Below are 12,835 nucleotides of genomic sequence, written 5' to 3'. Positions count from 1 at the left end.
CTGACTTTCACTGACTAAAAAGATGAATTTCCATGACCTATAATGAACGGCAAAACAGGCTGCTGTTTTGCGGAGCACCGAGCTGTTCTGTTTTGTAGAAAGCCTTTCTTTAAAGTGAATTTCATTTTCTATAAATTGAATCTTAATTTTAATATATTTTTCATCAACCAATTGCCTGTATTTAATAAATGAGAAGCAAATATATAGCAGACAATCAAATCAAAGTCCGTATTATTATTTTTGCAAAGGTCCCCTCAGGGGCTCCGTAGAAAGATGTGTGAAACAGCGCGATAAAAAAATCGTTATAGAAAAATTACATTTTGATAAATGGAAACTAAAATTTAAAGCAACAAACTAAATTCCCTGATATTCCATGACTTGGACAAAAAATATATAAAACTCCCTGACTTTCAATGTCTGGAATAGACCTTTTCAAATTCCATGACATTCCAGAAATTCCATGACCCGTGGGAACCCTGGATATCTCTGTCAGGCTAAAGGAATCTGATGTTGTATGTTATGAGATGGAGTGAAGTACAGTATTGTGACAGCACAAGTTGGTATTTCATTATCAAATAAATGTGACTAGAATTAATCTATTAATGCTATCTTAAATTGTATTCAGTTCCAATAAAAAAAAATAATAATAATTAAAATCAGTAACTAGAGAAAGAGGAAAAAGGATGATAAATGCAGTAACAACCACAACACACACAAAGTAGTTATGACTAAATGTCCAGCACACTTTTTTATTGCTCTGAATGTTTCCACTCAAAAAAAAAAAAAAACACTTGAGAAGCTAGAAATGGCGTGCGAGGCTGCAAAGAGGATAACGTGGTTGTGTCATAGCTTCTTGTTTATTTGCAAGCATCCATCTGTTCAGTATTATAAATTGTATGACTAATGCTTTACAGCTAGATAGAACAGACATAAAATCATTATGTAGTGTGACATGGGTGTAAGAAAATAAATACATTTAAGTGTCTGGCAAAAAAGGGATGAAAATAGAGGAATTAAAACTGAATATAGTCTATATTTACAAATTAATTTAAATATTTTAAATCTTAAAACATGATTTAATGAAATAATTCTATACTGATACAATTGTATACTTTCTGAGCCAATAGTAACACAATTTTATTGAAATAAATGACTTGTTTAAGTAGACATAGGTGATTGAACAGTATTGCAGTTCACTACCTTAAGATAAGTATACTTGCATACTAAAGTAAATAGAACTGTATTGATTATCAGAGTGAGCTTGTGTGTTGTGTATGCCACGGTCAACTAGGCCAGTAAATCACTGTCTAGATCTACCTGGTTGTTTGTTTTGCTCACTGACTGAATCTATGAGTCAGAATGAACCTTTTTCCAGTCCTTCTGCCACCAATGAGTCAGACAAACCGGTTTAGACAAACCTTAGCTGAACATCATTGCAGAACAGTCAGTGTTACTATACTGCATGTCATATTCTGAATATATAGGGAAAAAACAAAAAAAAAATCTGGTCATCTTAGGCCACAGATAACATTATTTATATCTTTCAAACAAGTTCTCTCAAAGTTTGTTGACATCTATTAAAGAGCTGATCGCTGGCCTGTTGGCCATCTTCATCTGTAGAATTCTGGTTCTGCGGCAGTTCTATCAGAGAAATCGATCTCACTGAAGACAGACGGCTATGCTGGCTGGTTGTGCGCTGTCTTACTACGTTTGGTTTCCCCAAAACACTCCTCAGTTGGACCCAGAAAAAGCTCTGTTCTGTGGGTTGCTGGGGCCACTCCAGGTAAGTTTTGGTACTGAGCATCTTTTTGAGCTTGCAGAATTTACTGGGAAGAGAAGTGGGATCAATGGGCTCCTTCACGATCAGAATCACATCACTGAACGTCTTTCCAATGGCCCGTTGTTGGGCAAAGTACAGCTCGTAGTTGCACCACACGCTGTTCACAAAGCTCCGCGATAACACGAAGATTACCTTGATAATGAGAAAACAAGTTAGGATGCTGTCTGTGTTGGACTAACATATTTGACAGTTTTGGGAACTTATAAAATGCTTCAGCACTTCAGATTTGTCTTTTTGATTTAAAAATAAATAAAATTGTTTATTGTATATGGAAGCCCATTTCCATGTCAGAATAAAAAATAAAAAAAATCAATAAGGTAATTTGTTAGAAAATTACAATAAGAAATAAAATCACATTGTAGAATATAAAGCCAAGAATATAAACAAAGCTGCAATTGCAAGATAAAGTTACATTGCAAAGTAATATTGCGAAATATAAAATATATTCAAATATAGTGTGAAAAACAACAGTTCAAAAGTTTTTTTAAAGAAATGCATTTCTTTTATTCAGTAAGAATTCATTATTAAATTGATAAAATGTCACAGTATAAATACTTTACATTTCTTTACAAAAGATTTCAAATAAATGTTCTTTTTAACTCATTAACTTATTTCTGAAGGATCATGTGACACTGAAGACTGGAGTAATGGCTGCTGAAAAATATTTTAAAATATGTTAAAGTAGAAAAGTTCTTTTAAATGATTATATTTCACAATATTTACTGTATTTTTAAACAAACAAATGCAGCCTTATGGTGCAGCCTCTTCAATAAGAAATTCTGGCTAATCCTTGTTATCCAATTGGACTTGTATTACAATTATTTCAGAATTGTTGACACATTGTATCTTTTGTAAAAAGGCATCTTCGAAGAACATAAATGTGTGCGTGTGTGTGGACGTACCTTGCGACTACTTTCAATGTTCTCAATGATGTTGTCAATGATCCACTTCCCTGGAATGAAGTCTCTTTCATGGATGCAGAGGCGGTAAGGAGGCTTAGCATTCTCTAGACAAGGGAGCAGCTGGTCTCGGACCCACTCTGCATCCGAGTGGCTGTAAGAAATAAAAGCATGAAAGGTGTAGTCCACAGTCTGACCTGAACCTTCTTTATGAGCCCTGTACTTTGCTCTGATGATCTGGTATGTGGCTTTAATGTACCATGGACCATTGGAAATGTAGCACAGAAGCATGATAGCTAGGACAACAACTGCCGTTGTTGACACGGAGATGATAATAACGAGTGTAATATTACAGGTTAAATGACCAGGGAAGTATTGGGATACCCTTGTGTTGAGAAGAAGCTCAGGGTGGTAACACTTGTAGTTGTCCGGCCAGTCTGTGATGGTCACCTTCCCCTTGCTTGTGGTTTCCTGTATGAAGGTGTAGAGATCACAGATACAGTGGTATGGGTTGTTGCCTGCGGCCAGGACACGTAGACTGGGCATGTCCTTAAAAGACGTCATGCTAACAAGTCCAAATGAGTTTCCATCTAAAGCGAGTGTCCTCAAATATGGATTCCTCCAGCCGGATGGGATGAACTTGATCTTGTTGCCGCTGAGGAGAAGCTCTGTAAGGTTGGATGCCTTATTGAAATAGTCCATGTCCAGCTGGTCTAGGCTGCTGTATGAAAGATCGAGGAAGACTGCAGAAGTGGGGAGGCATTTAAAACAGTCGCTTGTCAGACTATTATGATGAGCGATTACTTTAATAACGGTCTGTCTCCAATTACAGATACGGTTCCCCATGTATTGCAGCTGGTTGTGGCTCATGTCAATTGTTGTCAGCTTAACAAAGTCCTCTGTCAGAGAAGCCAAGTCACTTAGGCTGGTAAGTCGATTGCGGCTGACGTTAAAGGTTTCGAGCTTCTGCAAATTGTTTTTAGTTTCGCATAGTGGGTTATAAAGATAATTGTCTCTCAGCTGGTTGCTAGAGATGTCCAGAAGCTCAATATTTTTCATCTCCGGCCACGAATCGCACGGCACACTGTTGAAGTTTACATTCCATACAATGAATTGGCGTACATTATTAAGCCAGGTAAAGCTCCAGTCGAAGCGCATTATATCTGGATTACTGATGTCCCTATAGAACAAAACAGCAAGAGCATAACAATTATAGATGAGAAGATTTTTTTTACACATACAGATTTATAAGTAGGAATGAGAATCGTAAACAATTTAGTGACTCCATTTTAGCTGTTACAGATAACCGATAATTCTTTATTTTTGAAAGCCGATAACCGATATATTGTCCGATAAATCTACATTTTTATAGAATTTTTGAGAGCCTGATTACAAAAACAAAAGTCTCACCATTAAAAACCATGTCCCAAGCACACAACGATAATGCTCTCATTATAATTTTATGTAGCTTATATGACAAACTTGATTATATAAAAAACATTATTTATCGGCTTTAATATATCGGCCAGATTTTCTTATTGGGCCGATAATGACAACATTAAAAATGAACATGTATTGGCCGATACCGATATGGTGGTCGATATATCGTGCATCCCTAAAAGGTCCATTAACAATTTTCACTGTACTTTTTAAGGTATAAATATTTGGAACAAAGTAATGCAAAACCATTGCCAAAAGATAAGAATTTAACATTAGAATAATTACTTGAGTATTTAAAAAAAAAATCAATAGGAGTTAATATAACTTACGAGAGAACCAGCTGATCCAATGTCAAGTTTGTCACACTGGATCCCTGCGTTTTATTCAGTGAACGAGCAAAATCGATGAACAGCAGTTCCAGGGCTTTGATTGGACTGATTTGCATATTTACCAGAGCCATTCTCATAACTTCCTCATTGAATTTACCTCGATAGAATGATAGGCGTTGAGTCTGTACATACTGAAGGCCATAAAAAATATCCTGTTTACCAGTATAATACTGAAATTCAAAAAGGTTTCGAAAACGTAGCACATCAAAAGTCTTGTTTGCTATGTCTTTCAATATCTTTGGAAGCACATCTGGGTTTTTGTCGATAGCTATATCGAGCCACAAGTTTTTTGTGTTAAGGTTGCTGAAATACCCAGGTTCATAACTTTTAAAACCAGAACCAGTTTTAATAGCAAATTTGTCCAATGAGATATATTCCAGCACAAAAATGTCTCGGCTTCCTAATTTACTGACCAGAGGTCCACCAATGGACAGCACTTTTAACTGGGTGAAATTCAAAAAAACAACACCCAGAGATGCTTGTGTGTACAAATTATTGGACATTTCTAAAATCTTCAAATTTGTGAGCAAGTCAAGAGCTTTAAAGGGAATTTCTCTCATAGAGTTATTAAATAAGCTCAGCTCCTCCAGCAGAGGGTTTCCCTGAAAGGCATCATCCATAATCAGAGAGATGTTGTTGAAATTAATCTTGAGGACTCGCAGATGACTAAGTTTGAAAAAATCTTCTTTGCGGATGACCTGTATGGTATTGAAAGACAAGTCAAGCTCTTCCAGTGAGTCAGGCAGTGTTACAGGCACATTATCTAGTCGTAAACCTTTACAGTCAGCTACACGGTCTTCAGATGCTATTGTACAGGAATCCTTGGCTTTAGTTGGCTTAATTTGCAGAAATGCCTGGAAGATGAGAAGTAGAGCCAGCGAAAAAAGCATTCTCATAGGCTTTTCTTAGATCTGCAACAGAGGACTGAGACAAAAAAAAATTAGTTATTGGGATGCTTTGGCTTAATGACATGGACAAGGTTCAGCAAGCAAATCAAGATCAGAATTTATTTATTTAAATGCTGCCTTCACATAAAATAATAATAATAATATGATCATTATATAATAAAAAGAAAAAAAGTATTACTTGGTTTTTTTGGGGTTCATTGTTGTTTTTGGTTTGCTCTATTTTTTTTATTTTTATAGTTTTAAAAAAAGAAGAAAATATGTTTGTAATAATAAATAAATTTTACTTGAAAAGGAGAATTTTTTATAACTATAATCATATGTAATATGTAAGTATGGTTGACAAAGAGGAAATGGGAAAAGAGTTGTTGGCAGAACATTACAAATTCTATATCATAGTGTCAGTTTTCAGTTCCTGGAAAAATGAAATTATCTTATTTCAGTGTATTTCGACATATATATATTTTTTTTTAGCACAACTTCTAAATGTGATCTTCAAAAATCAATTGCTATGTAAACAATATGAAAATGTCAAATATCCTGTATCCATAATACAAAATTATGTACTTTTGCTTTATTTTCATTATTTATTTTTGCTATAGAAATCATATTGCGTACCACAAATTAAAAAACGACTAAATTAAAAAGCACATCTTACGTTTTACTTCAGAACTTAGAGCAGTTTTTCAAAATCTGTGTTTGTGGCAGAAGCAGGAATCCACAATGAACCCTCCAATGAGTGCAATGCTCAAGCAATAAATATACATCTTTTTGCCATGTGATTTAATGCTCAAGTGAATATTTCTGCCAAGGTCAGAAAGAGGAAATGATTAACCTAATCCCATACTTCCCTGTAGTAGAACAGACCCTTCATTATTGTCTTAAGTTCCTTGTGAGTTCCATTAAATGATTCAGCGGCATAACAGGATTTTCCTTTTTATTCCTTTCACAAGTTTACCATTGGAGAGTCTTCCTGTCCATAAACACTAGGTTCAACATAATGTTTTGAGTATTGAATAAATAGATATTCTAAATGATTAAAAAAATATATTTTATGGCATTTTCTAAACAGCGTTCTGTTCTGAAATAATGTAAATTGATTAAACACTTGACACATATTTATGAAATCATATATTCCTAAAACATGTTCCTCAAAGTAAGGCTATATTTTGAATAAAGACCAAAAAGAGTAACAGAAAGGTGTAATAGAAATTACCTTTAAGAATTAACATACACTTTCACATAAATACATTTTATCAATAGGACTACATAAATGCATTTTCTTGCTCCCATGTATTTGGAGAATCTAAACTCTACAAGGTCAAGCATTTTTTTCACTTTTTTTTTTTATTTGTGAAACAGAGAAACTCACTGTGCAAAATAACTGAAAGTTTGAGTTATAGGTTTTCACTTGACGTGGGTTTACTTGATCTTAATCCCAGGTTCAATAGTCTCAGAATGGCAAACCAAACTAAATACTTCAAGAATTTCAGGCATGTCTCAATTTAAACAGGTCTAAATTTAGATTTGTGAATACATGTCATTACAAATTTAGTAAAGCAATATCGCTAACAATAATACGACCTATAAAACATCTAAAGCTTTAAAACATGTTGAAATTCTTGAAATTCCTTTTAGCCTAGGCTACTACTCGGCTACATTCAGAGCCGGATTAACGCAAAGGCAAACTAGGCACGTGCCTAGGGCCCGATTGGCGGGATGGGGCCCAGACAGAGGGACAAAAAAAAAAAAAAAGTACAAATGTCCTATCTACAATTTATTTCAATATTTATTAATTCACTAAAAATAGTGACGATGTTTATCTTAACCATAGACTGTTACATTACTGCAGTTAAACCAATTAATGTGTGCCAGCTTCTGAAAGTAACGAACGCATCCATCAGATGCTGCGAGGCTAAAGCCTAATAAGCACACAAAGAAGCACAGCTCATAATGCAGGTGTGTGAGTTGTCGTCATCTATTTTGGAGTGATTGCAATGTATTCTAAATATAAACTTGTACTGTAGATCAGCGTCATTTCTGGAAAAACATTCACCGCTTTACTACGAGTTTAAAAGAGCGCGAGCGTCATTAACGTGCCCAGACGCGACGCTTTGAATTTGCGCGTACAATGAATAACATCGCGTCGGGAGCTGACTAGTAAAAAAGCTACAAAATTAAAAGACAAGACGTCTGTATTCTAAGTTAAAAAGCCAACACACTACAACATTTTTAAATGTTTCAAATAGTCTAAAGGATCTCATATCTATGGGTCTATCTTCTAAATTCTGCTGATGATTAGATTCCTGACATTACGCCAATAATTGCACTTTATATATTTTTTTCTGCTCAGTAGCGATCGTGTCTTTCTCTTCCACTTGATTTGTGTATAGCATAAGGTAGCAATGCAATATAAAAGCTCTTATGCTCATCTACTGAAGTGGGATTCTGGAACTGTGAATAAATTGAATAAAACAGCAAAATAACAACAACAACAATAACATCTTCATTAAACAAAAAAGAGATTACCGTAGATAAAGTTTGATTAATATGTACAGTACCGGTAAAAGTCTGGACCCATTACTATTTTTAATGTTTTTGAAAGAAGTTTATTATTATGCTCTACAAGCCTGCATTTATTTGATCAAAAATACAGAAAAAAAAAACAGGAATATTCAGCAAGGATGTGTTAAATATATAAAAAGTGATAGTGAAGACTTTTTTAAAACAACTCTTTAATAATCAAAAATCCTGAAAAAAAGTATCACAGGTTATAAAATAAATATTAAGCACCATTTCTAACATTTGATAATAAATCAGAATGATCACGTGGCACTAAATTCAGCTTTGCATCACAGAAATATAAAGTATAGTAAAATAGAAAACCATTATTTTAAATTTTAATAATATTTCACTATATTATTTTTCTGTATTTTTGATCAAATAAATCCAGGCTTGATGAGCATAAGAGACTTCTTTCAAAAACATTAAAAATAGTAATGTGTCCAAACTTATGTACTGTGTAAGTAAAAATATACTGCTTTTAAAATTAAATGTTGTATAAATAAAAAGGTTAGGAATCATATTTGTTTCAAGTGTTTTTTTTTATTGGGGGTGGGGGGCCTCCAACATGAATTTTGCCTAGGGCCTCCTAATGTCTAGAACCGGCTCTGGCTACATTGTAGGTAGGCTACTCAAGCAAACACAAATAAAGTTTGGGAAAAAGTACACCCTGGACTTTATCCTTAAGCAGTCAACAAGTATTTTGGAGATATTTGACACCAAACGTTAAAAAAAAAAAATCGCTATTCACAGCGGTAGGTCATATATCTCACTGACACTAAATATTGTGGCAATAAAAATGAGCAGGAGTGACGAGGAGGGAGAAAACGATGTTAGTAGCCTACACGAGTCGTTAGATTTGATTAATTTGATAAACGTTTGAAGACAAACATACTCACACCTACTACGAACAAACAGGTGGTGTGTAGCCTAGGGATGGTAGCTAATTTGCAATAGGCAGAGATTGTCATCGTTCTGATTTCATGCTTTATGAATAATCCTCACATGTACATCATAGCTCTTATCAAATTAAAGAAAAATAGCGGCTTACCTCAGAAGTTTCCGCAGTGGACACGAAAGATATATCAGTGTCTAAAGAGGAAATTCAAGCACATCTTCCTATCAACTGTCTCTGAGCTCCACGCTTCAGTCTGTGGCTCTGTGACTGGTGGTTGTACCAGACAGGACAAGTTGTACTGCAGCGATGAACCGCCCAGTTAATGGTTCAGTTATTCAGCTGTGCGATATTAAACACAAACCGAGCCATATTTCACCCTCAAGTCATTGTGTTTGGCGGAAGGTATTTACAAGATATTTTGAAGAATGTTTTGGATACCATGACTTCCATTACACAAAAACACACCAATACATTTCTCAGAATATCTTAAAAAAAAAAAAACATAAAAACATATTTTGGGGGGGGGGGGGGGGGTTGAACTATTTAAGCCTTAAAGTCATGAAATCAAAATTGCTGTATTTATTATAAATGATCCGTGCTCATCATTGATTGTTTTTATTTATGAGCCCTTGTAATCTTTAAATGGGTGGTATAATGCCCCTTTTTGCAGGGGCGGGTCTACGCATAGACATATTTATATGTATATTATGTCTATGGGTCTACGTGGTGGCCAGGGGGGGCATGAAATTTGATTGGCCACCCCAGGTGCCCCCCCTATAAGATGTCTTGTGATTGGTTCATTTTACGGCCAATCAGTTATAGACTACTGAAGTTCGAGATTCAAAGAAGTAGAAGAGAGAAACAACTGTCTATGGAAACAACGGTTGCAAGTTATGAGCGCAGATTCTCTTCACTTAAGCTCATTAAAACACATTTACGCACTACCATGACTCATGACAGACTCAGTAATCTTGGAGTCACGGTGCGTGTCCACTACAGCGGCAAAAGTCCGCTCAGTGCCGCTGTAACGTCTCCGCTTTGGGGTGTGTCTGTTGCGAGTGTGTTGGTTTAATCGAAGTATTTTTCAACACACGGACAGTATAATCATCAGCGATGCACGCGATTACATTTAGAAATAGACAAGCTTTGTCGCGAACTGCCCAACCTTTTGACGCTCTCGGTCGCTCTCAGCGCTTTCTCCGGTCCGCTCGCTGTCAATCCCAAAATGCAACTGCGCGAGCTTGAAGCTCGACTTCCATAGGAATGAATTGAAAACGTTTCGGTTACTCACGTAACCTCTGTTCTCTCTAGAAGAGGGAACGAGTATTGCGTAGTTGCTTACGCTACGGGAAAGCCTTTCTTTCTCGAGATACTGAAGCCAAAAATTATCCTTAATTTTTATAATCTTGTCAACGCAGTGCGGCAGCCTGCAGACCTAGGGCAAGCTAACTAGCGTGCCCATTGGCTGCCCTGCGGCAACTGCAGCAGCCTACCGCTGAGCCCTTGGCGTGACGTCACGACCAATGAGCGCGCTTGGCGCGCTTAATGCGTCACAGCCCGCGAAAAAGGGGTGTGGCTTAGCGTATATAAACAGGGCTCGGAGGCTGCTTCTCTGGTTTCTGTCGCATGAAGCGAAATGAGCTCGTGGCGCGAGCACGGCGGGCTACGCAATACTCGTTCCCTCTTCTAGAGAGAACAGAGGTTACGTGAGTAACCGAAACGTTCTCTTACGAGAGGTTCTCTCGTATTGCGTAGTTGCTTACGCTACGGGAATGCCCTTGTCAACGCCGTGCGCGCCCAGCATCCACTGAATGAGTCCCAGGGAGAGCCCGGGGAACGTGATAGCGGAGAGCCGGGCAGCCCGAAGAGGGCTAGCGCCGTACATAGGCACACACTAGGGGGTTGGGAGCGGCACGGCCGGTCCTAACTGACAATTCCCTGCATAGTGCAGCTCAACCAGTAGAGCTAAATCACACAACGTAGCCCGCGCACAGATAGTGGGCTGGCATACGCGAGACTTAGACTGCTAAGACTTTCGCCTGCAAGGCGGGAACATCCAGGTTGTAAAACCTAACAAACGTGGAGGGGGAGGCCCAGCCTGCCGCTGCACAAATGTCATGAATGGGAATCCCGCTGGACCATGCCCACAACGAGGCCATGCCTCTAGTGGAATGAGCTCGAACGCCCAATGGGCACTGCAGGTCTTTAGACGCACAAGCAGCAGCAATAGCGTCCACTATCCATCTGGACAGGCTGTGTTTCGAGGCGGCGAGACCCTTGGTGCGCCCACCAAACGAAACAAAGAGCTGATCCGAGCGCCTGAAAGCGGCGGACCGTGAAATGTAGTTTCTCAACGCCCTGACCGGGCAGAGGAGATTACTATCGGCCTCGCTGCCGTGCGTCGGCAGGGCTGAGAGGGAAATGACCTGTGCTCTGAAGGGAGTGCCCAAAATTTTTGGAACGTACCCATGCCTCGGTCTGAGAATGACTTTGGAGTCATTAGGTCCGAACTCGAGGCACGCGGCGTTAACAGATAACGCGTGAAGGTCTCCCACTCGTTTGACTGACGACAGAGCTATCAGAAAAACGGTTTTGAGCGTGAGGTATTTCATATCCACAGTTTCCAAGGGTTCGAAGGGATGCGCTCTCAGGGCCTCCAAGACCAGAGAGAGATCCCACATAGGAACCGAGGGGGGTCGCGGGGGGTTCATCCTCCTGGCTCCCCTAAGGAAGCGGATGACGAGCTCGTTCCTTCCTAATGCGCGGCCCTGCTCAGAAACCGAGAGCGCTGAAATGGCCGCAACATAGACTTTGAGCGTGGAGGGGGACCTGCCCGCGTCCAGTAGCTCTTGAAGGAAACACAGTACTCGCGATACCCCACATGTCTGTGGATCGAGCCCCTTAGCAGTGCACCATGTGTTAAACACTGACCATTTCGACATGTAGAGCCGCCTCGTAGAGGGGGCTCTAGATTGTATGATCGTGTTCATGACCCCGTCTGGCAGATTAGCGTGTAATCGTTGAGGCTCCACGCATGCAGAGACCAGCGCTCTGGATGGGGATGCCATATCGATCCGCGTGCTTGGGAGAGAAGGTCTCTCCTCATCGGTATCGGCCAGGGGGCTGAGCCTGCCAGCTGTATTAGATCCGGGAACCAAGCTTGGTTCTCCCAGCATGGGGCTATGAGGAGCACTGAGTGGCGCGCTTCCCTGATTCTCTCGATGACCTGAGGCAGCAGAGAGACCGGGGGAAAAGCGTACAACGGGCCGCTGGGCCAGATCTGGGCCAGCGCGTCCTCGTTCTTCGAGAAGAACTCTGGGCAGTGAGCGTTGTCTTTTGACGCAAAAAGGTCGACTTTCGCTTTGCCGAACCGTCGCCACAGTGACTGGACTGTTTGGGGGTGTAGAGACCACTCCCCAGGGGGAACGTTGTCCCTGGACAGTCTGTCGGGGCCCTCGTTCAGGTGGCCAGGCACATGCGCGGCTCTCAGCGAGCGCAGAGAGTGTTGAGCCCACACGAGGAGGCGTTCCGCCAGGGTGCAGAGCATCTTTGATCTGACACCGCCCTGGTGATTCACGTAGGCCACTACCGATGTATTGTCCGTGCGGACTAGAACATGGTGACCGTGGAGGAATGGGAGGAAGTGTTTGAGCGCTTTCTCGACCGCGAGCATCTCTAGACAGTTTATGTGTAGGAGATTCTCCTGGTCTGACCAGCGGCCATAGACCGGTCTGCCTTCGAAGAGCGCTCCCCAACCTAGGTTGGAAGCGTCTGTCGAGACAACTTTCCGGTGTGAAATCACTCCCATAGTCACTCCTGTGTGATACCATTCGGCTGCCAGCCAGGGCTGCAGGGCTGAAATGCATCCCTGATTCACTCTGACTCGCAAGCCGCCGGCCGCC

The 12,835-nt window shown here is 39.7% G+C and overlaps 1 protein-coding gene across 1 annotated transcript; it reads right to left on the bottom strand.

The window, feature by feature from the left end:
* Positions 1 to 720: 720 nt before the first annotated feature.
* On the bottom strand, positions 721 to 9,278 carry tlr18 (toll-like receptor 18). The gene is made up of 4 exons (XM_081388402.1): positions 9,087 to 9,278; positions 4,509 to 5,492; positions 2,743 to 3,919; positions 721 to 1,972 (listed from the first exon to the last, which is right to left on the bottom strand). Exons 2-4 carry the CDS (start codon positions 5,462 to 5,464, stop codon positions 1,544 to 1,546), a joined length of 2,562 nt encoding a protein of 853 aa, XP_081244528.1. The 5' UTR covers positions 5,465 to 5,492; positions 9,087 to 9,278; the 3' UTR covers positions 721 to 1,543.
* Between the last annotated feature and the right edge of the window lie 3,557 nt (positions 9,279 to 12,835).

This window comes from Scardinius erythrophthalmus, assembly GCF_964197995.2.
Source record: "Scardinius erythrophthalmus genome assembly, chromosome: 16".
Classification (NCBI taxonomy): Eukaryota; Metazoa; Chordata; class Actinopteri; order Cypriniformes; family Leuciscidae; genus Scardinius; species Scardinius erythrophthalmus.
This window is presented reverse-complemented; position numbering and strand designations above follow the sequence as displayed.

What these genes read in the sequence shown, in the direction of transcription:
- tlr18 (XM_081388402.1), bottom strand. Translation starts at nt 5,464, where the DNA reads ATGAGAATGCTTTTTTCGCTGGCTCTACTTCTCATCTTCCAGGCATTT. An exon ending in TTGGATCAGCTGGTTCTCTC is followed by an intron (nt 3,920 to 4,508) that starts GTAAGTTATATT and finishes TTTGTTCTATAG; the next exon opens with GGACATCAGTAATCCAGATA. An exon ending in ACATTGAAAGTAGTCGCAAG is followed by an intron (nt 1,973 to 2,742) that starts GTACGTCCACAC and finishes CTCATTATCAAG; the next exon opens with GTAATCTTCGTGTTATCGCG.